This window comes from Filicampus tigris, chromosome 1, assembly GCF_054856515.1.
Source record: "Filicampus tigris isolate MCC_2025a chromosome 1, RoL_Ftig_1.0, whole genome shotgun sequence".
NCBI classification, from domain to species: Eukaryota; Metazoa; Chordata; class Actinopteri; order Syngnathiformes; family Syngnathidae; genus Filicampus; species Filicampus tigris.
This window is the reverse complement of record NC_141217.1, coordinates 23,934,936-23,961,540: the sequence shown is the minus strand read 5'-3', so window position 1 is coordinate 23,961,540 and position 26,605 is coordinate 23,934,936. Positions and strand designations below refer to the sequence as shown.

The 26,605-nt window shown below is 41.0% G+C and overlaps 2 protein-coding genes across 8 annotated transcripts; one reads left to right on the top strand and one right to left on the bottom strand.

Annotated features, from left to right (window-relative positions):
• Nucleotides 1–84: 84 nt before the first annotated feature.
• sike1 (suppressor of IKBKE 1) lies at nucleotides 85–5,718 on the bottom strand. Of its 2 annotated transcripts, none has more exons than XM_086028167.1 (5): nucleotides 3,846–5,718; nucleotides 2,678–2,783; nucleotides 2,460–2,602; nucleotides 2,210–2,323; nucleotides 85–868 (listed from the first exon to the last, which is right to left on the bottom strand). In XM_086028167.1, the coding sequence occupies exons 1-5, from the start codon at nucleotides 4,002–4,004 to the stop codon at nucleotides 740–742; spliced, it is 651 nt and encodes a 216-aa protein (XP_085884293.1). In that variant the 5' UTR covers nucleotides 4,005–5,718; the 3' UTR covers nucleotides 85–739. The 2 variants fall into 2 exon arrangements, with proteins under 2 accessions (XP_085884293.1, XP_085884302.1); XM_086028176.1 differs by lacking the exon at nucleotides 3,846–5,718 and adding an exon at nucleotides 3,238–3,326.
• Nucleotides 4,650–25,924, top strand: csde1 (cold shock domain containing E1, RNA-binding). 6 transcript variants are annotated; one of them, XM_086028155.1, is made up of 22 exons: nucleotides 4,650–4,761; nucleotides 8,883–9,568; nucleotides 11,873–12,135; nucleotides 13,097–13,279; nucleotides 14,458–14,656; nucleotides 14,740–14,906; nucleotides 16,216–16,302; nucleotides 17,334–17,431; nucleotides 17,517–17,598; nucleotides 18,517–18,645; nucleotides 18,741–18,866; nucleotides 18,967–19,182; nucleotides 19,325–19,465; nucleotides 19,570–19,734; nucleotides 21,621–21,728; nucleotides 23,040–23,212; nucleotides 23,321–23,433; nucleotides 23,527–23,646; nucleotides 23,735–23,913; nucleotides 23,993–24,156; nucleotides 24,339–24,471; nucleotides 25,826–25,924. In XM_086028155.1, exons 3-22 carry the CDS (start codon nucleotides 12,010–12,012, stop codon nucleotides 25,871–25,873), a joined length of 2,757 nt encoding a protein of 918 aa, XP_085884281.1. In that variant the 5' UTR covers nucleotides 4,650–4,761; nucleotides 8,883–9,568; nucleotides 11,873–12,009; the 3' UTR covers nucleotides 25,874–25,924. The 6 variants fall into 6 exon arrangements, with proteins under 6 accessions (XP_085884281.1, XP_085884244.1, XP_085884235.1 ...); XM_086028118.1 differs by lacking the exon at nucleotides 13,097–13,279 and having other exon boundaries at nucleotides 14,740–14,849; XM_086028109.1 differs by lacking the exon at nucleotides 13,097–13,279.
• Nucleotides 25,925–26,605: the final 681 nt, after the last annotated feature.

Genomic DNA, 26,605 nt, shown 5'->3' with positions numbered 1-26,605 from the left:
CATGCGCCAGGGTGGAACTCCACGGACTTTGGAACCCAAAGAAGTCAACTCTCAAAGAAGTCATCGGTGTCACCCCACCCAATATACTGTACAGTAGATTTATTGATAATATCTTATTTACAATTTTCTGAGTGACGTTTCGTTTGCCACAAAATTATTCTTTATTGTAGTATTTCTGGTTTCCTGAGACAATTAAGTACATTGTTTGACGAAAAAGTACTCCAACATGAAGATACGTGGGGATTACTACATAGACGTGCAGCCAACTAAGGGGAGTAGTATAACGGGTTCGTAGCCTGAAACTAGCGTTTAACCAAAAAATGACTAAACGAAATTAACATAGACGTCGTTTTAGCATCAAGCATGCGCCCCCTTTTTTTTTTAAATGGCGCACAATAAACATTTGGCTGCTTCAAGTAAAAAGTATAGCATGGGTCATTATAAGCAAGTGAATGAATAGCAAAGAGGTAGAAACAACCATGTCTTCATAGATTAAATATATTTTGGATTTAACAACAAAATTCCCCTTTGCTCATACTGTACAATTGTTCTTTTCAAAGGTATTCAATGAATTTACATCAACTTGGTCATGTACCTAATTATGAAAATCAACAATTAGCATAAAAACTTGCACCACTACACAAAACAAATATTGTGGTTTGTTTAACAGATCACCCATCAATGGTAAACACAACACCATGGACCAAAGACCAAACAGTTCCAGATGAAGCATTTTAGATTAATCACTGGACTCCCGCTGGGGCCCGTTTTCATGTGTTGTTGTTGCTGGCTGGGTGCTTTCATCTCTTGCCCCTGTCATTGAGTCCTTACTGATGGCCAGCAGGTCCCGAAGTTCCTTGTTCTCAATCTGGCCAAGAGAGTGTGAGGAGGGACAAATGGTGACCAAGTGCAAAAAAAGCAAACCAAAACAATGCCTGGTAAGAATTTTCCTGCACATTTTTGTGCCAGAAGTTGCATAAACTACCTGAATAACCATTCTGCGCCATTGCACTCTCATTTGACCTTAGGTAAAAGTAACTTGGCGGTCTAGACTATAGGCACTCGTATGTTACGAATTCCATATTTTTCTAAGGTACGGCCAAATACAGTTTGTCACGTAAAATGGTATATAGACGCCTCATCTTGCCAGTCATTTACCGTAACACTATTCTTAATCTTTATCCAAGTTTGGCAAGTCCACAACTTTACCCAGTTTGTAATATGGAGTGAAAAAAAGACTTGGTAACTACAAAAGTAATAATGCGCACCTTTCAGGTAAGGTGCTAAGGTTTGTAAGTCTGGAACACAACACAAATCACAATTTTAACATTTCACATGTTAACATTTGCAAATAATCATCTAAATTAAAAAACAAACAAACCACACATTAATGAGAAAATATTTTTTTAAGTTCTTCATTACTGTGTCCTGATGTTAGATTTGAGTACTGCATGTACAAACTGCAGGACAGGATTCACCCTCTATGTCTTGGTTCAGTTTTCGCGCCCCGGCTGTATCGCAGATTTTTAATACTATTTACAAATATTCATCATAGGAACATTTTGAACATATGAACACTTCATCGTTAGTTAAAAAGACTTTTTAATTCAGTAATGTTGTGTGCTCAATTTGTATGTGATGCTGCTCCATTTGTGTTAAAGCACCAGATGTTTGAAGTTTTATCCATTCATCCATCCATTATCTGTACCGCTTATCCTCACAAGGGTTGCGAGTGTGCGGGAGTCAATCCCAGCTGAATTTGGGGCAAGAGGCAGAGGATACCCTTCATGCTAATGTTCTTTAACCTGCCTATGCTGTTTTGCATTATATTTGGACTTCCGGTAGAGAGGGAATTATATCAAACATTTTCAGTGTTTTAACTATACACAATTAATAATTCACTTTTGTTTTATGTGTCGGATATGATGTAAACTTCAATTGGGAGTGGAAAAAGCATGAAAAGCTTGAAGCATGCACACTTGAGATCTTATTTAGAGAACTCTGCAAGCGAGTGAGAACAGATATTCAGGATTTTTTTCGGATCCAACTAAATATTGACGAAAGATCCAGCAGCGTGATTTCTTCCTCTGTGTATTTTCTATATTCAGCCAGACAACAAACATTTATTGGCATTTTTATTCCCTCCTCTCCATGCCAAGGCCTATGTGTTGGGTTTGTCACTGTTAATGGGACATAGAAGTCTAGTCACCTCCAGCTGGGCAAGTTTCTCCCGAATGGAGCAATAGCGCTGATCATCCACCTGCACAGCTTGTCTCATCACCTGGCCCATCTCACATATTCGCTCCACCTGCGTCTGCACTTCCTGGATAAGAGCCAAAGCAATATTTTTTTAATTTTGTGAATTTTGAATCAGAAGATTATGATATGAAGCTGCGACTGTATTTATCTTTGCATTGGCCTTTAGCAATGTGTGAATACTGTAAAGACAGCCACTGTACTTTTGCGTGGTCCTCGTGGAGTGTAAGGACAGGTTTGGTATCCAACTCCTCTTTAGCCATCATCATCTGGAGCATGTGCTTACGGTAACGGCCCATGATCAACTCTAACGTGTACTGATGCTCTTCAAGAGACAACCAGAGCTCTGCAGACATTAAATACATGTCACAGGATCACATTGGGAATACAGACAGGACAGAGGGAATTTATGTTTCCAAACCTTTATTTTCCTGCTGGAGTTCCTTGATTTGAGTGTTCTCCTGAGTCAAAAGGACATGAGGCTTGTACTTGATCATCGCCTGGACCTCCGAAGTGTCATCTGCATGCTGAGGAGAAAGAAAGGAGAAGGGTTATGTAAAGCCAGCAGCACGTCAAGCTTATCAATTGAACTGAGGGAACTGGGCAATCTCAAACAAATTATAGTCGGCCCCTGAGCCTTGCACACCTAGTGACAATCAGAGACTCGCTGCAACAAAAAAGCGACCTGGCGTTATAGAAATTGCGTCTAATGATTAATTCAATCAATCAATCACATTTTATTTATATAACACTTTTCATACATAAAAATGCAACTCAAAGTGCTTTAAAACATTCAAAGCAAATCATAGATAATTAGAAAAAAAAAAAATTCGTTCATGCCCTCCCTCCCAACAAACCCAAGACAGATATCCATTAGTACATCAGCAATCATTCACACACACCCACACAAAGTGCACAACCTGATAAAATGTGTTAAAAAGACATGACAAGGCACAGAGAAACCATATGAGGAAAGGGTACCCAAGGGGAGCTCTCCGCGCCGAGGGGAATGACAGCCCACGGCCACAGGGGCGCCACCACCATAGAGGCCTGGATTAGACAGGCGGACCCCACACAAAGTGTAGAGGCCGCCGGCCACCCAGACCCCAGGAGTCCCTGCGATGACAGCCCCCGCGGGAAGGGCAGCCACCCCTCCCTCAAAGCGGAGGCTCCCCCGTGAGGAAACACTGGAGCTAAAAGCTGACAACGGCAGAGAGCAACAAAACTAAAAGACAAAACAGTAGTATAGTCTAAGAACTAGAATCAGTAAGATAAAATAGAAAAAAAAACATAAAGACGGCATAATTTGTTGTTTTTTAGTCACAGTTAGCTCCATTTAACCATTTTGATGAGAATGTCCCAGCTCACTTTAGGCAAAAACGCGACCCTGGACTGGTCACCAGTGAAACGCCGGGCCCATATGGACGGGGAACTCTTCTCACACCCAACCCAAGAACAATTCAGAATACAATATCATTGTGATTGACAATAATTGATCAGGCTTGTAGGTACACCTACAGTAGGGGATTGTTGCAGTTAACTTTGTTAGTTATGGAATTACTTGTTTTAAGCCTACATTATGTCTTTACCTTGTCTGGAAGAGCATTTCCCACTTCTTTCATGCTCTGCACCCTCTGACTGAGAGCCCCGGACTGCTCGATGAGGCCCTCGGCGGCTGTGTCGTGCTCCTTTAACCTCTCCAGCAGTGTCCGCGCATCACCCAACACTTTCTCTAAAGTGCAGGCCATCTGCCTGAAGGTATACCGTAAATGTAACGCTTACAAATTACTCGCACACCCCACTCCCCTCCTTTGGCTAAAACAACCGTCACAGTGTTTAAGTTGACGCTAGCGTTGTGGTCTTTGTGCACCAAAAGTAGCGATTGTGTTGTAGGTGAGCGGTTATATATTAAATACTACTATTATGACCCCCCCAAAAAATGATCCGATTGAAAATAAACACCGTGTCCGTTTTGCAGTCAAAACTCGTTTCGGTACGCGAGGCACATTGATGACGTCACTTCCGCAATACGTTTGTTTCGCTTTTTTTCCCTACCTTTATTTTATATGGTAATGTATCCACAGTCGCCAATATTGAGGTAATAAAACTTTAGAAAACAAAATATGAATGGCATATTATTAAACGTAGTTAACACATTTCAAAATTCAAAATTATCTTACAAAATAAGTTATTTTGAGATTGGACAAACTGATTGAAAGGCATTCAAGTGTATTTTCAGAACAAATGTGTCTTCATTATTACTGTCGGATACAGTATTAACGTCTCGTGTCCAACTTGAACTGCACCCATACATCATTGCGAATGGACTGTTCGAAGGTGAACAAAAACAACAAAAACATGTCGGGAAGGAGTAACTCTCTTCCCCCTCTAAACTCTTTGGTTGTCGAACGTTTGGGAAATATCGCGATAGCAGCCGTCAGACTCACTACGTAATGTGCCGTGCTGCTTCTAGCGGCGCTGGTGACAGTGCTGAAAGCTGTTGGGGTGAGTTTTTATAAATATTTACGGTTCCTTATTGTTTTGAAACACATGTATGGATATGTCTAGCGAGTAGATACAATTTGTAGCGACGGTGAGTTTGAAATGGAACTCATTTGCCGTGCTAGTGGGGCCTTGGTAGGAGCAGACGTTTTCCCCTCAGCATAAATCACCCCACACAAGGACCCACTAGGTTAGCATAGCAAGCTAGCTTTAGCCGCCAGGACCGGGTACGGCCTAACCACATTCCGCTAGTAAAACATTCTCGCTATTATATCTGGACATAACAATGTCGTGGTGACACGACGATTGTGTAATCACTTTATTCGATTCTGTCGCGGTAACCGTTGAATGGCAACAAAGATAGATAAGACCAATCTCGAGTTCCAGTCTCGGCTTCTTTGTTGCCCGGTCCTCGTGCGGCTAGGTTTTTTTTTAACGGTCCCCGTTAACCGTAGACTACAGGAATCATTAAAACTCCACGTTTATAGGTAACAACTAAGCCAACGTATTAGGCACTCGCTTATTAAAATGAAATCGAGTGTGGTACCTGTAATGTACAATTGGGTGATCAATCATGAAGTTATTTCTTAGCACAGAAATTGGATTTAAAATATGAGCAACGAATCGCTTCAAGGAGTGTTTTTCCTTTTGTATGTGTCGTAATTTTTTGCAAGTCAAATTATGCTGAATTTACTGTACGACGATGCCGTAAACTAGTATTTCCCATAACTAACTTATTGAGACACTGACTGTCCCACTGCCGCTATAGTCGATCGGTAACGCCCTGGACACAAGCACCATATAGTTAGCTTAATGCTAATCTGCGTGGTTCCGTTTGCCCAGGCAAGGTCATTGAGAGAACGCAGTTTTTGTTAAAGCGACAGACATTTTTTTGCCGACCCAAACGGAACGACAGACAGCAAACCACCGTCGCATTCTTCAGGACACACATGCCTTTCTGGAAATGCTCTTGCGCCTTGGACGGCTGCAGTGTGTTGCAACGTGTTTGCTCAATGATCAGGCCGTTCGCGGGTCCAGCTGAGCGTGCCATGGCGACTGCTGGGAAGTCACATGGCGACTCCTGTCAGAGGACTTGTTGTTCTGGACCAAGCGTGGGCCCACTGAATGATTTGAAACTGGAGTCTTTTTAAAACAGTCAACAAACCCCCACCCCGCCCCCCACTGGAAGTGATCGAAATAGACAATTAATATTGTTGAACCATTGTAAAAAGGTTGAACCATTGTAAAAACTTAAGATATACAGGCAACGTTGCAGGTAAAATGTGTGGTCAGACTCAAAAGGGTGACAAACAGCAAATAGGTTTGTGTGTATGTATGTATACACTGCCCTCCATAATTATTGGCACCCCTGGTTAAGATGCATTCTTTAGCTTCCAATAAATTCAATGTTGATTAAATAATGTAGGACCCCCGCCCCTAACAAAAAGAGAAAAATCCAACATTTATTTCCAGTGCATTTATTTAGTGAGAAAGAAATTCCCTCAGTAAGAAATAATTATTTTCCATCAAATCATGTTTTCCACAATTATTAACGCCTGATGTTTATACTTTGTACAACCTCTTTTACTAACAAAATGGCACCATGCTGTAATCTCCTTAGGTGTGCTTAGTTGAGGACTAAAAAGTTGACAGAGTATAGAGAAACGTTGGCTGCAGTGGCAAAGATGCGACAGAGTTTTGGCTTTTAAAGATGTAAAGATCTGAATGAGCGTGCCTGAGCGGCTATAATGCAGTTACATCGGATACATATCCGTTTTGTATCCACACAGGAGAGAGGCATTGGTCGTCCTTACCGCAGCATGGACATTGTTTGCTAAGCAATGTACATCCATGTACTAGCAATGAGAAAGATGTTGCACCATGCATTTGATTGAATAAAGGAAAAAAACGACCTACGCCTTTGGCCTCACCTCTCAACTTGTTATTCAAAGATGTGTACAATATTTAGGTCACAAAGTCTCATGTCTAACCCATTGATGGAATCCTTTTCCTGTTAGGCGAGCCCCTATATAATCTATGTCTGAACATGCACTGTTGGGTATGCAAAACACGGTTGTGGTCAACACTGTTGCGCTAGATCACATTAGGAGAATGCAGCCATAAATGTCACGACCTGATCTGAAAGTATGCATGAGCACTTGTTGCTCCAGGCTTCTTGCTGTACTCCATCTAGTCAGCTGCAATCACAGGCATCAGGGAAGAACCTATTTTTAAACCCATGCGTTGGGCTTCCCAAAACAACTGCCCAACCCCTTTGCATGTGACACAGAATACATACTGTAGTATGGATCAGTCATATGAGAGTTTTTCTTTGGTCAACAGTGGGGGCTCCCAAGGTTGGCTTTACACTGTTGTTGTATTATTACACTGTTGTTGTAATCTTGCTATTTTGTTGTTGTATGTAAAGTGCTTTGTTACAGCTGTAGCTGTTGTGAAATGCGCTATATAAAATTGTATTGTACAGGTACAAGTGGCTGATTCTGGTTTTAATGATAATCAGATTAGAGTTGAACCATTTTGGAAAACAATCGAATTGCAATTTTTTTGCCACTAAAAAGTGCGATTTAATATCCATCCAGCCATTTTATGCAATTATTTTTTCAAAGTCCCTTTCTAACAAACAACCAATTACTTCATCTTTATTGTAATAAACAATATGCTCTATTATACAATATGGGATTAAGATCAAGTCAGATGAAGAAGTAATTACCGTATTTTCTGGACCACAAGTTGCTCCGGAGTATGTCGCAGTTTTTGGGGAAATTTATTTGATAAAAACCATGAACAGTAAAAGTCAGACTCTCATCCCAAATCCCCATTCCCTAATCGCGGGTGCGTTCATCTATATGCTGAGAGCTCACAGAGCTTCACCCCGACCGTTAGGAAACGCAGAGCGTTGTTCAAATGTGCTGTTCGGTTATTCATAGTGTCCCCGAAAAAAGGAGTGCCGGAGCTGAGTGCATCAGCCAGTACAATGAAAGGAAACAGTTCAAGCACGAGCTGCTGATTGGTTTATAACATTGGCTGAGTTCTGAAATTATTTGGAGGGCAGCACACTCTGCCTTTCCGCACGCACGCACACACGCACGCACCCCGCACCCCCCCCACACACACACACACCTTGAGTGGTGTTAGGGTGTCGGAGTGAAATTCCAAATGCACCCATGTTGACGGCAGCAAACATTCCGGTTGGAGTTGAAACTTCCGCTTAACCACGGAAAAGTTATCAGCAGTGGCGGCACCTCATGATGAGGAACATCATTTCGTCTCTCTTAAGTGCTCTCTTAAGCACATACAGGCATATTTATCCTGTTACTATTTAACCGCTAACAACTTTGATGATTTACCAAGTCATTTGATCGGAGGATCTGTTTACATTTGTATAGTAGCGTGCACACTCTATTGTCCTTGTGTGTGCACAAACATCAGATGTAAATAAGTCAACCCTTTTATTTTATATGGGCAGCGCACATTAGACAGCCGTGGTGGCTCACACATGAAAGGTTTGTTGTCCTTACTGCCACACACTTCAACATATGACAGCGACCGGAACAACCCAAAATGGTTTATTTGTATTTGTTTACTTTTTTAAAATCCTGCGAGGTGATAAAGTCACATGTTATATACTTGCATCAAGGTCTCGGGTGACCGAAAACTCCCTGAAAATGACTCATACCTAGTGCGCCAGGCATTAAGAGTGTTGCCACCTATGCCTGCTCTGAACCCCTCCGCGCTGCTCCAAATGACCACTTAAATCGCAGTCTTTGTGATTGTGCTACATCCGTTTTTTTGTACTGTCTATTTACATGTTCACTTCAAGTGACACATGATACAACCCACATCTGCAGAAAGCAATATTGCACCCAACTTAACGAGCGTCAACACCGGGCAGTGACAACATAGAACTAAATTATACATTGATCGTACAAATAATAAACATGACATATAGTTTACTTGGCATGTGTAATAGCCTTGTTCCTAGATACATTTGAAATGTAGGGCACCACTACTGTATTTTGCTGTTTTGAACCTAAACATTTGATGTATATGTACGTGAAAGAAATTAATGCATTGTCCCTGTTGCTGTGCTTCTTTCCTAACAGTATGAAGTGAAACGGGACCGAATTTTTTTGTACCATCCGCAACTGCTTCAAAGTTCAGATCACAAGAAAGAAACCGAAGAGAAATTTCCAAAACAAAATAAAGCAACGTTGCAACTCCCAAGACTCCAAGATACGTTGGATCTAGGATCATTTCATTCAAGGGTTTAAAACAACAAATGTAACCAAATCCTGAATCGACCAAAGACCAACATCAGGCCAGTCTACTAAAGCAGAAGAGAAGCAATCCTACGCCCCAACCTATTGTGAGAAGACAACTGATCTGAAACCAGAAGTTTGTGCCTACTCAACAGCTTTGACAAAGCACACGTCCCAACGCTGCTCCTAGCTCTCCTCATCCTCACCACACCACCGACTCGACACCGGGGTGTGGAGTGAGCTGCTGTCTGCTAGTTTTTTTTTTTTTTCATAGCCCCCCACACTTTAACCCCCTCTGCCCGCCCACTTTTTTCATCCAACGTTATTTTTCGAAGCAGTTTTTCTACCTTCTTTCTTATTTTGCGCTACATTTCTTCCTGCTTTTGCTTATTGCAAGCATCTGCAACTTGTGCCACAAGCCTGTAACAAGTGTGTGTGAGCGTGAGTGTGTGTTGGACCGTGTATGAAGAGATCCGCAAAAACGTATTAGTCATCAAGAACCTGCAAATTACCTTTCAAGACAACTAAAGGTGGGTCATAAGTGTATTTCCAGCACAACATGTTAACCTGTACTTAGCTATGCATCAACTGTTTCCCCCTTTTCAAGCTTTCTTTTATTTCCCTGGAAGTTTAAGTTGGTTAAATCAATTAACAAAGGTGGTGGTGGTTGTCTTTCGTGTAACTCACACAATGGAGCATTTTTCAAAGGTAAACAAACCAGTGTTTGGTCAAAGTAGCCGAATTTCACAGCGGTATAGAAGAGACTTCAGTAATATGTCCCTCAGTGTCTGCATTGAAAGCAGTGGTATTTATTGCCCTAAACCACAGTTCTCAAACTCAAGGACCGTGGGACAGATCCGACCAGCAACCGCGCTTTATGTGGCCCTCGAAGGCAATTCAAGTGCGTCAATTTCACCTTTCTTGCAAATTGTTTTCACTTTTAACACTGAAATTTAAGAGATACTGCAATGTGTTATTTGTTAACAATCCTACCTATAAAATAATTGAACAAATACATACCGGCTTCTAATTTCTAAACTAGCTATCCATCAATTTGTTGCGTATATGCGATCATACATTTATATCTCATAACGGCCCTCCGAGGTACACCATAACTACGATGTGGCCCCCGACAAAAAATGAGTTTGACACCCCTGCCCTAAATGCGGAACGACTGAGTTCCTATTGCGCGATTAGTCTGTTAAGTGATGCCAAGTAAACAGTATTAAAGTATTTTGTTTCTGTTAGTGACCTTTTAAGTCAAAAATGTTACTGCAAGCCAGATGAGAATTTCTCAAAAATGGAAACACGTATAAACAACTAAATCATTAAATTAGGAGATTTCAAAATAATTATAATACCATTTCTCACAGAAGTGTCCTTGAGCAACATTTGGACCCACTCTCCATTGCTATACGCCCCATAACTTGCTCTCCTCAGTGCTAAATGAATTTTCCATAGGGTATCAGCACAGTAAACTAGAAAAACATTTAGTGAGATGAGACCTTCGCCAAGGCTGAAGAACACTTTAATGGAATCTGCTTTTATGCTACACTCTTGGCTCAGAACCACATGATCCATTCACCTTGGTTTGGGGCTTTTGGGTTCCCACCCCAAAGGGAACAAAAAGTCTAAGACATAAATTGAATGGGTTCTCTTCTTAGCCTAAATTGTCAAAATTTCATATCATTTGTTCATTTTGCGTAAACATAAAAAAAAAAAAACATTTTGTCATCTCCAAAATGTTAGATACTGAGATGATCCCAACAGTGAACAAACAAACAAAAAACATCAACAAATGCTGTTTTTAGTTACCGTATTTTCTGGACTATAAGCCGCTCCTTTATACAAGGCGCACCTATGTTGAAACATTAAAAACATTTACAGAATGATTTTGAACTGTAAATGTCCATGTTTGTACCCAAACAGATTCTTTCCTAACAGTGCCTTTTAACATGGCAGCAACTTTGCTGATCAAAACGGAACAGAACTCAGAAAAAATAAAGTACTTATCTTCATTTCACTGTCAGCTCTATCTCCGCATACCACATAATTCATAACCCTTGTGCATAGCGCCTCGCCTGTTGAACTCCTCCACCTGCAGTTATATCCTGTTGATGGCAATTGTATTGTAATTCCGGTGGTTGTTGACTGGTTAGCACGTCCGCCTCACAGTGCAGAGGTCGTGGGTTCGATCCGGCCCCGGCCTTCCTGTGTGGAGTTTGCATGTTCTGCCCATGCCTGCATGGGTTTTCTCCGGGTACACCGGTTTCCTCCCACATTCCAAAAACATGCATGGTAGGTTAATTGGACACTCTTAAGTTGCCCCTAGGAGTGATTGTGAGTGCGGATGTTTGTTTGTCTCTGTGTACCCTGCGATTGGCTGGCAACCAGTTCAGGGTGTATCCAGACCACTGCCCGGCGACAGTTGGGATAGACTCCAGCATGCCCGCGACCCTTGTGAGCATATGGGGTGTCTGGATAATGGATGGATGTAATTCCGGTTAGACTGCCCCTAGCGGTGGAAGAAAAATTCACAGAATAGTCGCACCTTTATTATATAAGTCGCATGTTTCAACACCGAGGAAAAAATAGCGGCTTATAGTCCGGAAAATACGGTAATTTTGCTAAAGTTGATTGCCTTTGGTCTACACCGCCGTGCACCTACTGTTGATTCAAGACATGTTCTCCAAAGTATTAGTTAAGTTTTCAACATTCTGTACACTTCCTTGTCAGGGAAGAGGCCAAACCCCCTTTCCTTCTTTTTGTGAATTTGTGGCCGGCTGACGTATTTGCCTCACCCATCTTGTTTGTTCCTCTCTTCGCCCCTGCAGACATCCAGCGGTGTATCATTGGGTGGTTTCATTAGAACAAATCATTTACCATCAAGCAAAAAGAAAAAAAAACTAGAAATACTTATCAAAATCAGCAAAAGTGCTCAAGCAAGTGTGGTTTGAGTTTATGGGAAAATATGGGCAGCCCCTGGAAAGGCTTTGTTGAATTTACCATGCCTGCGTCGCCACCCACCACGTTTGTTAGCGCTGACCTGAGCAGCACATCCCCTGTCGGACTCAGCCTGTCGCCATATGGCCGATCTGTAAGTTCCACCTTCCCAACTCTTTTCTAAAAAGCCCCACCGCCCTTCCATTGAATGCTCATCCACCCTTCCCATCGAACGTCCATCAGCCTGCCTTGCCCCCACGTCGATTTGCTGTGAATGGCCTACAACCTTCCATCCCCTCTGGGCTCCAGAGACTAGCCTCTGCTCAGGAGTTTTGTTCAGGGTGGCTGTTCCAAGAAGAATATCACACTTTTCGCGTTTTCTGTTCTTGCCTCCCATGTCAGTTTGTCCCCCCCACATAAACCAATACAGGTTCATCAATTTCATCGATACACAGGTAAATCACTGCCCCCAAACCAAGGCCAAGAAAATGAGATAACTGGCTGTTGGCCGCCGAAGATCAATTTTATTCCCTACGTTTTAATGGACCACCTTAATGAGATCCTTTACATTTTTTGAGGTAAATTATTCCTTACTGGGCCAACAAAAGAGGCTGATCTTGGACCCCCTCCTCTCCCCATAACCCATTACTCATCACCACTCTTCACTGTAGATGCACTGCTGTTTGCCTTATCATTTGATATCCCCTCTATAATGTAATAATTTGACTCTTCCACTAATGTTTAGGACTCTGGTTTAGAAATGTTTGTGAACTGACTGAAGTTGATTTTGTATTTTCTTATTAATTCTTACGTTGTTGGGGGGGAGGGGAACAGCCAAAGTGATGTACGGTGGTATTCTATTTGGTGAATCGTTGTTTTTTTTCTCCTGCTTGGTAATTTAGAGGTTTTCCATAACCTTCTGCTATTGATTACCATTATATTGAACTGTAATGTGGCAATGGTATTATAGCTGTGCGTAGAAGGAAAACCAATCATTATTATTGGTAAAGCTTTGGATGTTATTATAGTTTGAGTATCTTTTGGCACTACATAACAATCTCTACTGTCTGCATAAAGGTAGTTAAACTTGAATGCTAAATGCTCCTCTCCAACAGCATAGCCAAGCGCAAGCCAAAATGTCAAAAATGGAAAGGGGTACTTCTGAGCCCCCAGTGGCTCGCAGCACTGGCCCATCCACCTCTACCGCTCCCATGTCCATTCCCCGCTCCTCTTCGGTCTCTTGCCGCCCCCAGTCAGGAAGTAAAAAACACAAGCGGACTCCCTTGTACCAGAGATCAGTAAGAGGGCATGCTGGGTGTCCCTAAGGATTTTTACAGTTCTATAACATCCCAATGTATCATGTGGTTTAACAGCATGGACTGTGTGTGGTGTTGTAAAACAAAGTTTAACCAAGGTCTGTGGGCTCGTTCTGTCAATGTTTTTACATGGTTTTCTCAGTGAATCACAACTTATTTCTGGTTTTCTGTAGCTGGAGCAGTTCAGTTCAGGAAAACATCTTCAAGGCAAGGTTCTGAACATCATGATGTTTAGCGTGTATTGTAATTCAATCCCAAATATTTGTAGGTCGCCAAATAACTGCCAAATTGAAAATGAGAAAATGCTTTCGTCTTCCAACAATTTTTTTTTATTTTTCACGTTTAACAGGAAGGATTCAAACATTTCTAGAATTTGTATTGATGTGGCCCCTGGACCGTACTTTGCCCATTTCTGGGTTAGAGAGTAGAAAAGGAGAAAAATTGAGACATTTGGGAGAGAGCTGTAGTTATTAATCTATACATCAAATCAGTCCATCAGTGTCTGACAAGGATATTAACCCACGTAAAGGCTATCTATGTTTCCAGTGGCAAAATCAATGTATAGCCCCGCCACTCAACCGCCCCCCCCCCCCCCCCAAAAAAAGTTGCCCTATTTAAATTAAAGTTGTTGGTTAGGTCCCCCCCCCAAAAAAAAGTTGCCCTATTTAAATTGAAGTTGTTGGTTAGGTTTGGGGTTATTAAAACGCTTCTGTGTTTAGATCCGGACCGAAGTCTGCCTATACAGGATTTCTGACCTAATCAGTAGAGGGAGTGTAACAGTTTTTTTTTTTTATATATACTGGAACCTGGAACTGTACGTTAATACACATTACTGTACTAATGACTTACAACTGCAAAGTGAAAAGTAGTTTTTAGTGCATGCGCCTTAAACCATTGTGCAACATGTTCTACTTACCCATGTATGGTTTGAATCGTACTGGAATTAAGTAATCAATCTGTCTGGCTTTGTACAGATAGCCCCTGAGAAGCTTATTAGACTTTTGAATTCCCTTTCCTTTCCACATTTTTAAGTGTGCATGTTTTTGTAAATTCTTTTTTGATTTTTTATTTTCAAGGTTGGCAGGAAGCAACTTATTTGTCTGCGTTTTTCGTTTGGTATAGTCTGCGATGTTCACTCTAAATTCTGTCCTCTTCCCCAGATGAGTTTTGACCCAGGAATGCTCCATAACAATGGGCACACTGCATATGCTAATGGCACAGGTCCTGGCATTAGAGAGATGGGGGTGATTGAGAAGCTTCTCACTTCGTATGGTTTCATCCAGTGCTCTGAACGTCAGGCGCGTCTTTTTTTCCACTGTTCTCAATACTGTGGCAACCTAGAGGACCTCAAAATAGGAGGTGAGGAATTTTGGACTTGGAGAAACTTCTGTGCTTATTCCTGCATACACCAACTTATTTTCCCTCTGCTGTTTTCTTTGCAGATGATGTTGAGTTTGAGGTGTCCTCTGACAGGCGCACTGGCAAGCCCATAGCAGTGAAGCTGCTAAAGATTAAGCCAGAGGTGCTGCCAGAGGAGCGCATTTCAGGCCAGGTGGGGCCAGACCTGCACGCCTATCCCTTTACTGTGCTGCATGGTTATATTCATCCAGTTAAGGAACACCGTTTTATATTTGGTTCTGTCCCTGTCTGTTGTCTTTAAATGCTTCACTCATTCACTGCTAGACATTTTCACGCCGTCTTTTACCCAAACGTCTGAAAAAGATTGAAAAAAAAAAAAAAAAATTACAAATAAATTCCTGGGATTGAATGGCTGGACTGTGAAACGACAAATTTGTCTTTGGCAGTGAATGAGTTGCGTTGTATTTAAGTTTTTCAAAGGTATGCATGAGGTCACCAGCCAATCCAGTATGAAAAGACACAAACGCAGAAAGAGACAAAGCCTGACCAGCCATAGCACGGCCACTTGTACATTGAGCGCCACAATACATAAGCTGTATCAAAAATTCCGCTGTTAGAAAGATTATTCTGAGTACCTAGATACTAATGAATACATTTTCTAAATTGTATCTACATGAGTCAAAATATTGAAAACACCTCACAGTATAATGCAGTGATTGTAGTCACCACTGCAAATTTCAATAAGTAGCAACAACGTAATACCTCTCTATCAATCACAACTGAGATTTATTAACATTTTGAAGGCAGGAGTTTTCATACAGCTATATACATGTTACTATATTTTTGTATTCATATCAATTAAGCCTAATGTTACATTAGTATGTTGTCCTTCATACTGTATGTTGTCTTGGGCTATGAGTTGTCTGGAAGATTAATAGTCATGCTCAAGTGCTCTGTAATTGTGGGTTAATGCAAATGTAGTGGGTTTCACATATACCATGGTTTGGTTCCTTTTCCTACTCAGTCAGTGTGGTTGAATAAGAATCCATCAAACAAAAGAACTTGGCATCAAGAGGATCTTATACAGTACTCTATAAGCTTGGTCATGGTATATTCAGACACATGGATATTTTATAGTTGTTTGAGATCGATTACCATCTCAAAATAAAGGCGGAAATATTTGAAGGAGTACGGTAGTAGTTTTGATTGTGCCCTGTGATTGAAGGGCATCAGATTCGACTAGAAAAATGGGATGGAAGAGTTGTAGAGCAGCCCACACCTCTTCCTATAACGGCCCACAATCACAGCTATACCCTTGAGCAAGGCATTTAAATCCCCAACTGTTCTCCTGCTGCTGCTGGATAGTTGACCACTGTGGCCAGTGCGTCACTGATGGTGAGCACTTGTTGTGTTCGTTATCGTGATAGGTGGCGGTCAACTTATTGTGTGTGTGTGCGCGTGCGTGTGTGTTTGTGTGTTCATGTTTTCACCTTAATTTTAGAATCAAATTATTATGGTTGGCAAAGATGTTTGTTAAATGACGCCCTTGTTTTGTGTAGGTTGTCTCCTCAATTCCTGGAACTTTAGATGGGAAGTCTGCTCCCGGCCAGGTGCCCACTGGAAGTGTTTGTTATGAACGAAATGGGGTAATGTTAAGAATTTATTTCCAGATTATCCATCTAACCAACCTAATTGCAACATACGAGTACAACAGGCATATTTTTTAAATTTTTTTTAGTTTGACTGACGTCTGTTAGGCCGAGCTCAAACTAGACGAATGTTGAAGCGTTGTATCCCGTGTAGTTACATAATCAACGATTGGTTGTCTCGTGTCTTGGATGCTTCATGGCCATGACAGAAAAGTCAGTCGTGTCATTATTTTTTATATTTTCCTGCATACTTTATTGTGACATGTCCACACGATTTTTTCCTAGACATTGACCAATAGTGACATGGAGCAAAACGACCGTCACCCCCTGAGATATATCGCAGGACATGAGTGCATGTCCATGCTGGAGTTTGGTTTTGAGGGAATGAGTGCATGGGAGCGCTCACCATGCGTTCGAAGTAAAAGGCAAACTTGGATAAGTTGTGCTCAATTCCGTTACGCCGACTGCACATATCTCACGACTGCTTTGTAATCCCACCGTTGAAAATTACCCTTCCATCCGTCCCTGAAAATGTTTTTCGTCTGCTGTTGTGTTTCACTGTAGGGAGTTTGTTCCATGTGCGCTCATTGTTCGTGTGGAGCCAAGCTCTGCACTGGGAGACCCCCCCAAAAAAAAGCAAAAGCACAATGCTTTTTGCACAAACGGCGCAATGACAGACTTCACCTGGAGCGCAGTTTACAGTGCTCCTGCGTACCACTTACGTGTACCCGTGTGTGTAACTAACTGCACTACATGATTCAGAGAGGTGTTTCTAATATTTTGCCAAATTGAAGCTGGAGTAGCCAAAATGATAAATCAGTCTGTACTCATTATTATATTTTGCATATACGTATGGTACAAAATATGTAGGTAGTATTACTAATGAAGTGGTCACGTGACGTCAGAGAGAACTAAGCATGTTACCGTTGCTGTAGATGTTAAAGGGGTGATTTTGTACATGCGATAAATTTAAGCAGTTCACATCACATCCCTTCAATCGGAGCTTGACTGTGGTGTGATTTCCACAGGAAGTGTTCTACCTTACCTACACTACTGATGATGTGGAGGGCAATACCCACCTGGACACTGGTGACAAAGTCAGCTTTTATATGGAGACCAACAAGCAGTGGGTTCTAGCTCTCTCTCTTTGTTATTAGTGTTTCCCTGGTCCAACCAGGTTGCATTAACTCTATCCACCTCCTGTTTTTCAGTACTGGTGCGGTCAGCGCTCGTAATATCCAACTTGTGACAAAAAAGCAAATGAGGTGCCAGGGTGTGGTGTGCGCCACAAAGGTAATGGTCACTGGTAACACCCGTCTCACCTGTCTTTGACCTGTCTCATGACTCAAAAACTAAATACTGGATTTGTATAGTCGAGTAATAATCCTAGGTCGTTTCAGCCTAGACTCTGGTCGTTTCATAATGTGTAATGCTCAAAATAACTTTTTGGGGAGGAGCAGTTTTGCTAATCAGTGACTTTGAGGAGCAACTTTCCAATTTTGAGGAGCAATCTTTTGCAGGTTAATCCCAGGTACCTAGATCAAGAGTTTTATTAAACAATGGCATGGCAATACAACAAATGAATAATTGTTTTTCAATTCAACCATTTTTTAAATTCACATTGTGAATAACAGCCAATTGTATTTTCTTGTCTAGAAACATTTTCAGTGGGGCAATGTCAAACACAAATATAAATTTGAGTTCAAACTTGATATTTCTGAATCGGTTGTATGGTCCAAAAAGAGATTTTTTGTTGTTGTTTTTGTATGTTTGTTTACCAAGATTGGTAACGTCAAGTTTATTTCTGGCATTCATGTCAGTAATTAGATTAGCAGTTTCCTGATGGTTGGGTTGGTCAATGTGGTCTCCCAGGCCCTCAAATCCCACACCACATGATGTTTATCTTTAGGGGCGTTTGGTGGCCCAGGAAAAAGATTCAAAACATAAATTATCCAAGTTCAGCTGTGCTAATATGTTTAATATGCATTGGAGGGCACGCATTGAAATGTTTTTAAAAACAATGGCAGTCATATTGAGCATATTAAATAAATAAAAATGTTTTTTACTACAAAAAAAAGTTGATTTTTGTCTGGGCGCTTATGGGTGACAATTCAAAAGATGTTTGTAATGCTTACTATGACGTGAAGTTTTAGCAGTAATGCAAATTTTAAACATCTTTGTGTGTTATTTAACCATCTGTTGTCTTTTTAGGAGGCTTTTGGGTTCATCGAGAGGGCTGATGTGGTGAAGGAGATCTTTTTTCACTACAGTGAGTTTAAGGGAGATCTTGAGGCCTTGCAGGCAGGAGATGATGTTGAGTTCACAATCAAGGACAGAAATGTAGGCATCTCGCAGCTTTTGACATGACTGTGAACACACACCATTGTTCATTAATCTGACCTGACCCCTTGAACCATGGGTTCCTGTGATAATAGGGTAAGGAGGTTGCCACAGAAGTGAAACTTCTCCCTCAAGGAACTGTAATCTTTGAGGATATCAGCATTGAACAGTTTGAAGGAACAGTCATCAAGGTCATCCCCAAGGTTCCCACCAAAAACCAGGCAAGTCGCCATAAAAAGTTGTTTCTAGAGTAGTAGTTTTGGAAAATAACTTGAAGAATACACCTTTTACCATTGGTTGCTCTTTCTTTTGCTGGCACAGAATGACCCTCTCCCAGGCCGTATCAGTGCTCGGATTGGATTCAGTGACAAAGAAATGCCGTTTGGTGAAAAGGACACGAAGTCAAAGGTGACTCTTTTGGAGGGCGACCATGTGCAATTCAACATTTCCACTGACCGCAGAGACAAGCTGGAGAGGGCTACCAATATCGACATCCTCCCAGACTCCTTTGATATCACTAAAGAGACCCGTGAAATGGTAAGCAAGACAGAAAATTGGCGGGAGGATGGTGTCTTCGACAATTCTCAATGAGCTCTCTGAATTCACACTTAAGAGATGCAAATGAATGGGTTCATGTAGAAGACACTGTCATCAAGAGTAATGGCCAGTCTTATTTCAGGGGGTGATTGCTGCTATACGTGACGGTTTCGGCTTCATTAAGTGTGTGGATCGCGATGCTCGGATGTTCTTCCACTTCAGTGAAGTCCTGGAAGAGAGCCAACTGCACATCTCTGATGAAGTGGAGTTTACTGTCGTGCCTGTATGTTGCGTTTTCCCTGTAATGCTGTTCTAGGAGTTGGCATGCTCTTTGTAATTAATCAACAAATGAAAGTCAATCTCATGATCTTATCTGGTCTTTGCTAGGATATGCTCTCTGCTCAGAGGAACCATGCCGTACGCATCAAGAAGCTGCCTAAGGGCACGGTGTCCTTTCATACACAGTCTGAGCAGCGCTTTATGGGGGTGGTGCAGAAGGAAGTTGTATCAGCCACTGCTAAAAATGCCAGTCCCAGCAAGGCCAAGGAGAAGGTACTGTATCATCAATTTGAACAGATGGTGGCGATTTAGCAGTGTTGCCTTTACAAGGGGTCTTCGTAGTTCATCATGTTTACCTTTTTGCTTTCTTTTTCAATGACCACTTCCTCTTCCCTCTTCTTGTGGTTAGAAAAAAGACAAGGTAGGACTCAGGCCCACTGCATGCAGCAAAAAAGAATTATATGGCACAATACCGCAAGATGACCATTTTTAGCAGGGCTCCAGACTAACTCTTTATTCTTCTTTTTACAAGGAGCACAGTGGTAATTTTAGAAGCGCAAGTAGAACATTTAGGGGCACACGCTGCAAAGTAGATATTCACAGCCACCCATTTTCACTATATTGCTGATGAAGTGTCGAGCATAAGTTTGTCAGCAACAAAAAATAATCAATGTTATATGTATTTCTTTAAAATCAGCAAATTTACTAGTCGCACATGCGCAAGTCCATTAGCACAGTCACAGATTTAGGGGCGAAATGCCCCCATCTAGGTGCAGTCTGGAGCCCTGTTTAGGTTCGAGAATTTCTGTCTAATAGGTGCCTGTTCCTCTCATCTTTTTAAGGGTAAAATGGTAGACAAGGTTAGTCTTTGAAGACCCAAAGGTCTCATCTTTTTTTTTTTTACTTTTGCTGCTGACAGCATGCATTTGGTCACCAATTAACTCATATGGATGTGAAGAACAACTTAGTAAGAAGTATTGCGGCAGAATTTTTGAAAATAGAAATAACTTCATCAACAATCTTATTGATAAGGGAATATACAAGGTCTGTATTCCAGTTGGGTATTTATTGGGGAAAAGATAAACATGATTATTTTGATTGCTATTAAAATCACTTATAAAAGATTATTCATTGATTTAAGAAAAAACTGTATTTATTCAACTGCCAAAACTCAACATTAAATATACAGTAACTTTTATAGGGGGTATGCAAATCATGTCCGGCCTTGTGTACCCATGACGACACTGGGCAGATCTTAGTATTTGTGACGAGTCGAGTGGCTACTTGTGTGGAAGTGGCAGCCCAGCGTCTGAAGAACAAAGCGAGCGCCCCGTAAAAAAATTTAATGAGCACTTCATCACGGAGCTGCCGAATTACTACACTCGGGATGCTCCAACAAAATAGTTAATTGCAAGTTACTGTCACAAAGGGATGAAAAGTTCACAATTTCATGCTCAACCACACGACTGCATTGCCTTCCACCAGTCTCTCTCGTCATATGAAAGCGATGTGAAAAGGATTCCGCTCACGTTGTCTGTTTCTTAAAGAAGAATCGAAGTTGATAGTTGCTTGTATAAAAAACATGTTCAAGAACGGTGAGAAAAGTCACTGAATTTTGCAACCAAATTGGTGAGTTGGCAACTCTAGCAGCTTTTGTTTACTAGCTCCAGTTTGCAGCCATGTTGTTGGAGCCAGCAGTGCATATCTGCAGGGACGTGCTTTGAGCACTGGAATCCACTAAAAAATGGATTTGAAAATTTATCCTGACTTATCTTAAGCGATAATTGCCCAGCCCGAATGAACAGTGCAAACCCTTTAAAATACTGTTAAATGCCAACTATTTTGACACTGAAAGATAGGGTTAGGATCACAAGACAGCTTTATAACAGATATACTGTATCTGTCACCACCCATGCCTTTATGATCATTCTTGACTAAGTGCATTATGAGTTTAGATCACATGCACGCGATATTTTTAACAAGCTCTAAAATCATATGATCCACTTAACTTGTGTGTTTGATGTGGCTCGTTGATGATTTTTTAGAGGAAATGTTGATTGCCGTTTTGATACACGTGGTCATATACTTACCCACTCCATGCTCAAAAATAGAAAATTGATATGCAGTATATCGGTTTGAATTTGTTTCTCGCTCTGCAGGAACCCGAGGATGGAGTGATCGCATATGAAGACTGCGGAGTGAAGCTTACTGTGGCATACCATACAAAAGACCTCGAGGGAGGATATCGACCACTGGTTGGAGACAAGGTATCATCTGATCAAATAACTTGAGATATTTTTACGTACTTTTTTGCTAAAGTAATGTCCAGAGGTTGCTTTCATTTTTTGATACATTGCCAGGATATTGACCACATTGAGAAATTACAGAATATGTTTGAAATAGCATTAGAATAGTCTGATTTTAAACTGGGTTAAAACAAATGTGTAAAATTATTTTAATGATAATCCACACATTGCTCGTGTGTTCTGCTGTGTTAAGATACTACTTGCACAAAGTTGAAATTTTGGGCCCCTTTCAGTCTGACGTTTTGTCCTAGTTGTAATGTTTTTAACTGACTAAAATTGCAACATTAATATTGAATTTAATAATAAAACAAAATTATTGCACAAATAAAACATTTAAAGTAAAAAGTTTAGTTTTAAAAAATAAGATAAAAAAACAAAATGAAGTATATTTTAACAGGACATCCTCAATGCCTATAATGGAAAATGTAGATGTGGAAGAAACTCGCCAAAACATGTGTGTGCGCACGTGTGTGTGTGTGGCACAATCATCACTTCAATCTTATTTTCCTTATGTAAGCTTCTGAGAACAGCTGTAATTTTAACCAAACAGCTTTAACACCCATGTATGTGATTGTTCTGTGCATTTCTTGTGTGAATGTAAAGAGCAGAAAAGTGAGGGAAAGCTGCTTTTGAAAAAGAAAAACCGTGCAGAAAACCTCTTTTGAATCGCGCTAATACATAACATTTTCCACCAGAGATTTTACGCTTTCATTCACAATGTATTTATGTAGATCAGTGTTTTTGAAACTTTTTGGAGTCGAGGCACATTTATTTCATTGAAAAAAATCCTGCTTCACACCACCAACTGAAATTGTGGGGCAAAAAAAGCTTATTTTAACAATATAAGTGTTATTTTGTTTATATGAGCATTATTTATCATTGAAGAATGATGTTATATTATAACATCTTGAATGGGAATCAAACAAACACAAAGAAAAAAGTATTTTATGATGTTTCATATTGATACTTGGTGTGAAACATGGGCCTGTTTGGATAAACGTGTCACTAATTCGCTTGTCTCTAAACAAAGACAATTAGCTACCTGCTGGTATGGAAGAGTACTACAGTGTAGTAAAGACATGATTACGCTGCCAGGCGCTAGATCGCACAAGCACACAAATTAGATAATTTCCCACGACACGCCTGACAATATCTGGTGTGCCACGGCACAGAGTTTTAAAAACACTGATCTAGATGCCCTGCCAACAGAACCCTTTGAGTAGCAACTCAGTTGTGGTAACTGTGTGTGACATGGTCACTTTCAACCTCTAGGTTGAGTTCTCTATCAATGAAGTGAAAAGAAGCGGCCAGCAGAGTGCCGTTTCCATCAGGGTGGTGAACCGTAGCGGTGGCAAGAGACTGCAAGGCTTCATTGCCACGCTAAAGGATAACTTTGGCTTCATCGAGACTGCAAATCACGACCAGGAGATCTTCTTTCACTATAGGTTAAATTTTAAAGTGAATTCTTGTTTGGACGTTGAAGTTGTTTCAGATGTTGTTACAAGTGATAACCACATTTTGTTCAAGCAATTGTTTTTTGTTTTTAACTTCAGTGAAATGTGTGGGGACTTGGATAATCTGGAGTTGGGTGACACAGTGGAGTACACTCTCTCCAAGGGAAAAGGAAATAAAGTCAGTGCCGAAAAGGTCACCAAAGTGGCTGCCGGTATGAGTTTGGATTCTCCCCCCCCCCCCCCCCCCCCCAGTTTATACAATTGTTCTTGCACACAATAAACAAGGTGGAATCCACTGTTTTCAGTGAATGGCATTGGAGATGATGTTGGTACGACAGTGATGGTGGGGAAAGTCATCCGTCCAATACGCAGTGTGGACCCATCTCAGACAGAATATCAAGGGCTTATTGAGGTCATAGAGGAAGGTGAGGCTGACCATTGCAATTCCTTTAAGAGCTTTTCTTTTTCCCTTTAACGAAAAATGGTTTTGTCATGTACACTTGGTTGTTTCAGGTGGAGGTAAAGGCACAAATTATCCCTTTGGGATCATGGGTATGGCTAACAAGGTCAACTGTCTACAAAAAGGAGAACAAGTGAAATTCCAGGTGTGCACAATATCCCAAACTGGACAGAAGATGGCCTGTAATGTGGTGCCCCAGCGTCGAGGCTTGGTGGAGTGCGTCAAAGACCAGGTTGTTGTCACGCACCAACTCAATATGACGGGATTCTTGCTAGACGAAAAGTAGTCTCAAGTTGTTGTGTGTCTCCTAGTTTGGTTTCATCACATACGAAGTTGGTGAGAGCAAGAAGCTTTTCTTTCACGTCAAAGAAGTACAAGATGGCCTGGAGCTCCAGACTGGGGATGAAGTGGAATTCTCAGTCGTCTTCAATCAACGCACAGGAAAATGTAGTGCCTGCAACGTGCGCAGAGTCAGGTAGGACCTGACTGGTCATTTCTAAAGTGCAACATTGTATATAGTATATACATTACAGCAGGGAGAGATTGAAAACATGCAGGACAGGTGACCTCGAGGACCAGAGTTGGTGACCCCTGGTATATACTGTAGCCACATGCTAAACTAAACCTCCATTATATGTTTTGACCCTGACATTGCAGTGAGGGGCCTAAACCAGTGGTGACTCCACGTCCTGACCGTCTGGTCAACAGACTGAAGAGCATCACTCTGGATGATGCTAGTGCCCCTCGTCTCGTCATCGTTAGACAGCCGCGTGGTCCAGACAATTCAAAGGTACCTCAATCTGAATAGTCATGAAAGCCTCTTTGCAGTACCACTATGCATCTCTGCAGACATGCAGACTTATCACAGTGACATGTCACATGTAAAGGTGAAGTCTTTGTATTCATAACCTTATATATAGTATATGACCTGTCTGCTCGAGACGGGTCAAAACAACTGCAATCGCCATATGCATAGAAATGAGCCTGGGCTTGGAATAAGAGCGACGTACAGTCCCGCGTCTCCAATTCATGTATTCCTCTTGAGACTTGGGGCATGAGAACATGTAAAAAAAAATAATAATAATAATCCCTTGAATTTTTAAGCGATTTTCATGCTGTTAGCTTGTTTGAAAATGTCAGATATGACTATAGTACAAAACAAATCTGTGTTGAATAAGTTTCTTCACACAAAAAAATGTAACTTTTAAGGAATAGTATCTTGAAACCAGACACCAGTTAGATGCATGCGACTCACATGTATACAATATTAAATATATTAATGTTTAAAATATTAAATATGTTACTTATAAAGCTTGTTCAAAAGTTGGATTGACATAAACACAAAAGTACAATATGGTACAGTACAGCATATAATTGAAAAATAAGTTTGAGTGATTATATTTCTACTTTCAAATGAAAGTCACTGAAATCCATAAAATAGCACTACTTTACCCAATTTGTGATTTTAGTTTTGAAGTATGGGGTAGATTTTCAAAAACGTGGCCTTAACCAATGCCAACAACATAAAATAGTGGTTGTCAGCATCATCTTGTCGGGATGTGATTAATTTATTGGAGCCAAGCACATTTGCCTCAATATACTGTAAGTGAAAGGAAGAGAAGGCTAGGGGCGAGGTTGTACATCTTTATGGCCACAACACAACTATAGAGTGCCGTTGGCGTTGGTGTTTGTTTAGAACTTTCTTGGCCACTGTACTGATCCCGCCCACTGTATTTGATGGGCGAATGATATATATATATTTTCCGCTGCACACAGGGAACAGAGGTGCCAGAATGAAATTAAAAAAAATTTCAAATAAACATTTTAATAAATATGTACAATTTAAAATAAATGAGGTGGATTTTGCTGGTTAACTCTTATTCCACAAACGCAATGTTAATCAGAATGCCTTGTTGGCCTCCATAGAACACATTCCTGAAAAAATATGTTTTGGTTGACTTCCCCTTTAATGACAGTTATTATTTTAATGACTTATTTAATTTTGTCTCTTGGACCTCCATATTAAACATTAGACTATATAAGCATAATTGATTTTCATGGTGCATAGCTTTTAATGACTGAATATCACTTTAATAGAACATATATGTGATTATTAACATAAAACCCAATTGTCTCCCATCCAGGGCTTCAATGTGGAGCGCAAGACTCGCCAGCCTGGTGTCATTGACTGAGCAATACTGTTTGGTGCTGGTAGAAGCGGGGAGGGGGACGATTTTCTTTGGGGGGGGGGGGGGGGGGGTATACCAGTGAACCCGATATGTCACGATACGCTTAAAACCCAAAACGTACGCACACAATGCAGCAATTGGCCCACTTAATTCATGGAGCCATGGATAAATGTGGGACAAGTAACCCCACCCCACTCGTTCCCCGCCCAGCCTCCATTGTATGATGTTCTTGATGAGCGCACATGAGATCTCTGAGCGTGTGCATGTGTGATGTATCTTCGCTGTGAGTAGGGACAGGGCCTTGTCCCTCTAAATCAGACCGTGTGGCCATCTGTGCCCCCAATTGTTTTGGAATTAGCTTTGTTTGGAATTCTGCACCTGTAAATGTGTCCATTTGTTTAGTTGGCGTGACTGTGTGTGTGCGCATGCTTGACTGCATGTCTTTGAGTGTCTTTTCCATGTATTTTCCCCCCCTTATTGTTTGCTTCTTTACCCACAGACACTTGAAATGATTTCAATGTGAGATTTCTGCTACTGTATGCTTTCCTACAAAATGCATAAAGCAAAGTTCCCTCCATAAGGAGGATCATATTTCTCATGTGCGAGCTTCAACCGAGGATTTTTCTCTGCTCGTTTTTTTGAGCAGTTTTTAAATGCTTGATTTGGGAGCTTTTTGAAAGCATGGAGTGTGTGTGAGAGTGTTTGTGTTTGCGAGTCTAATGTGATTTAGTTTTA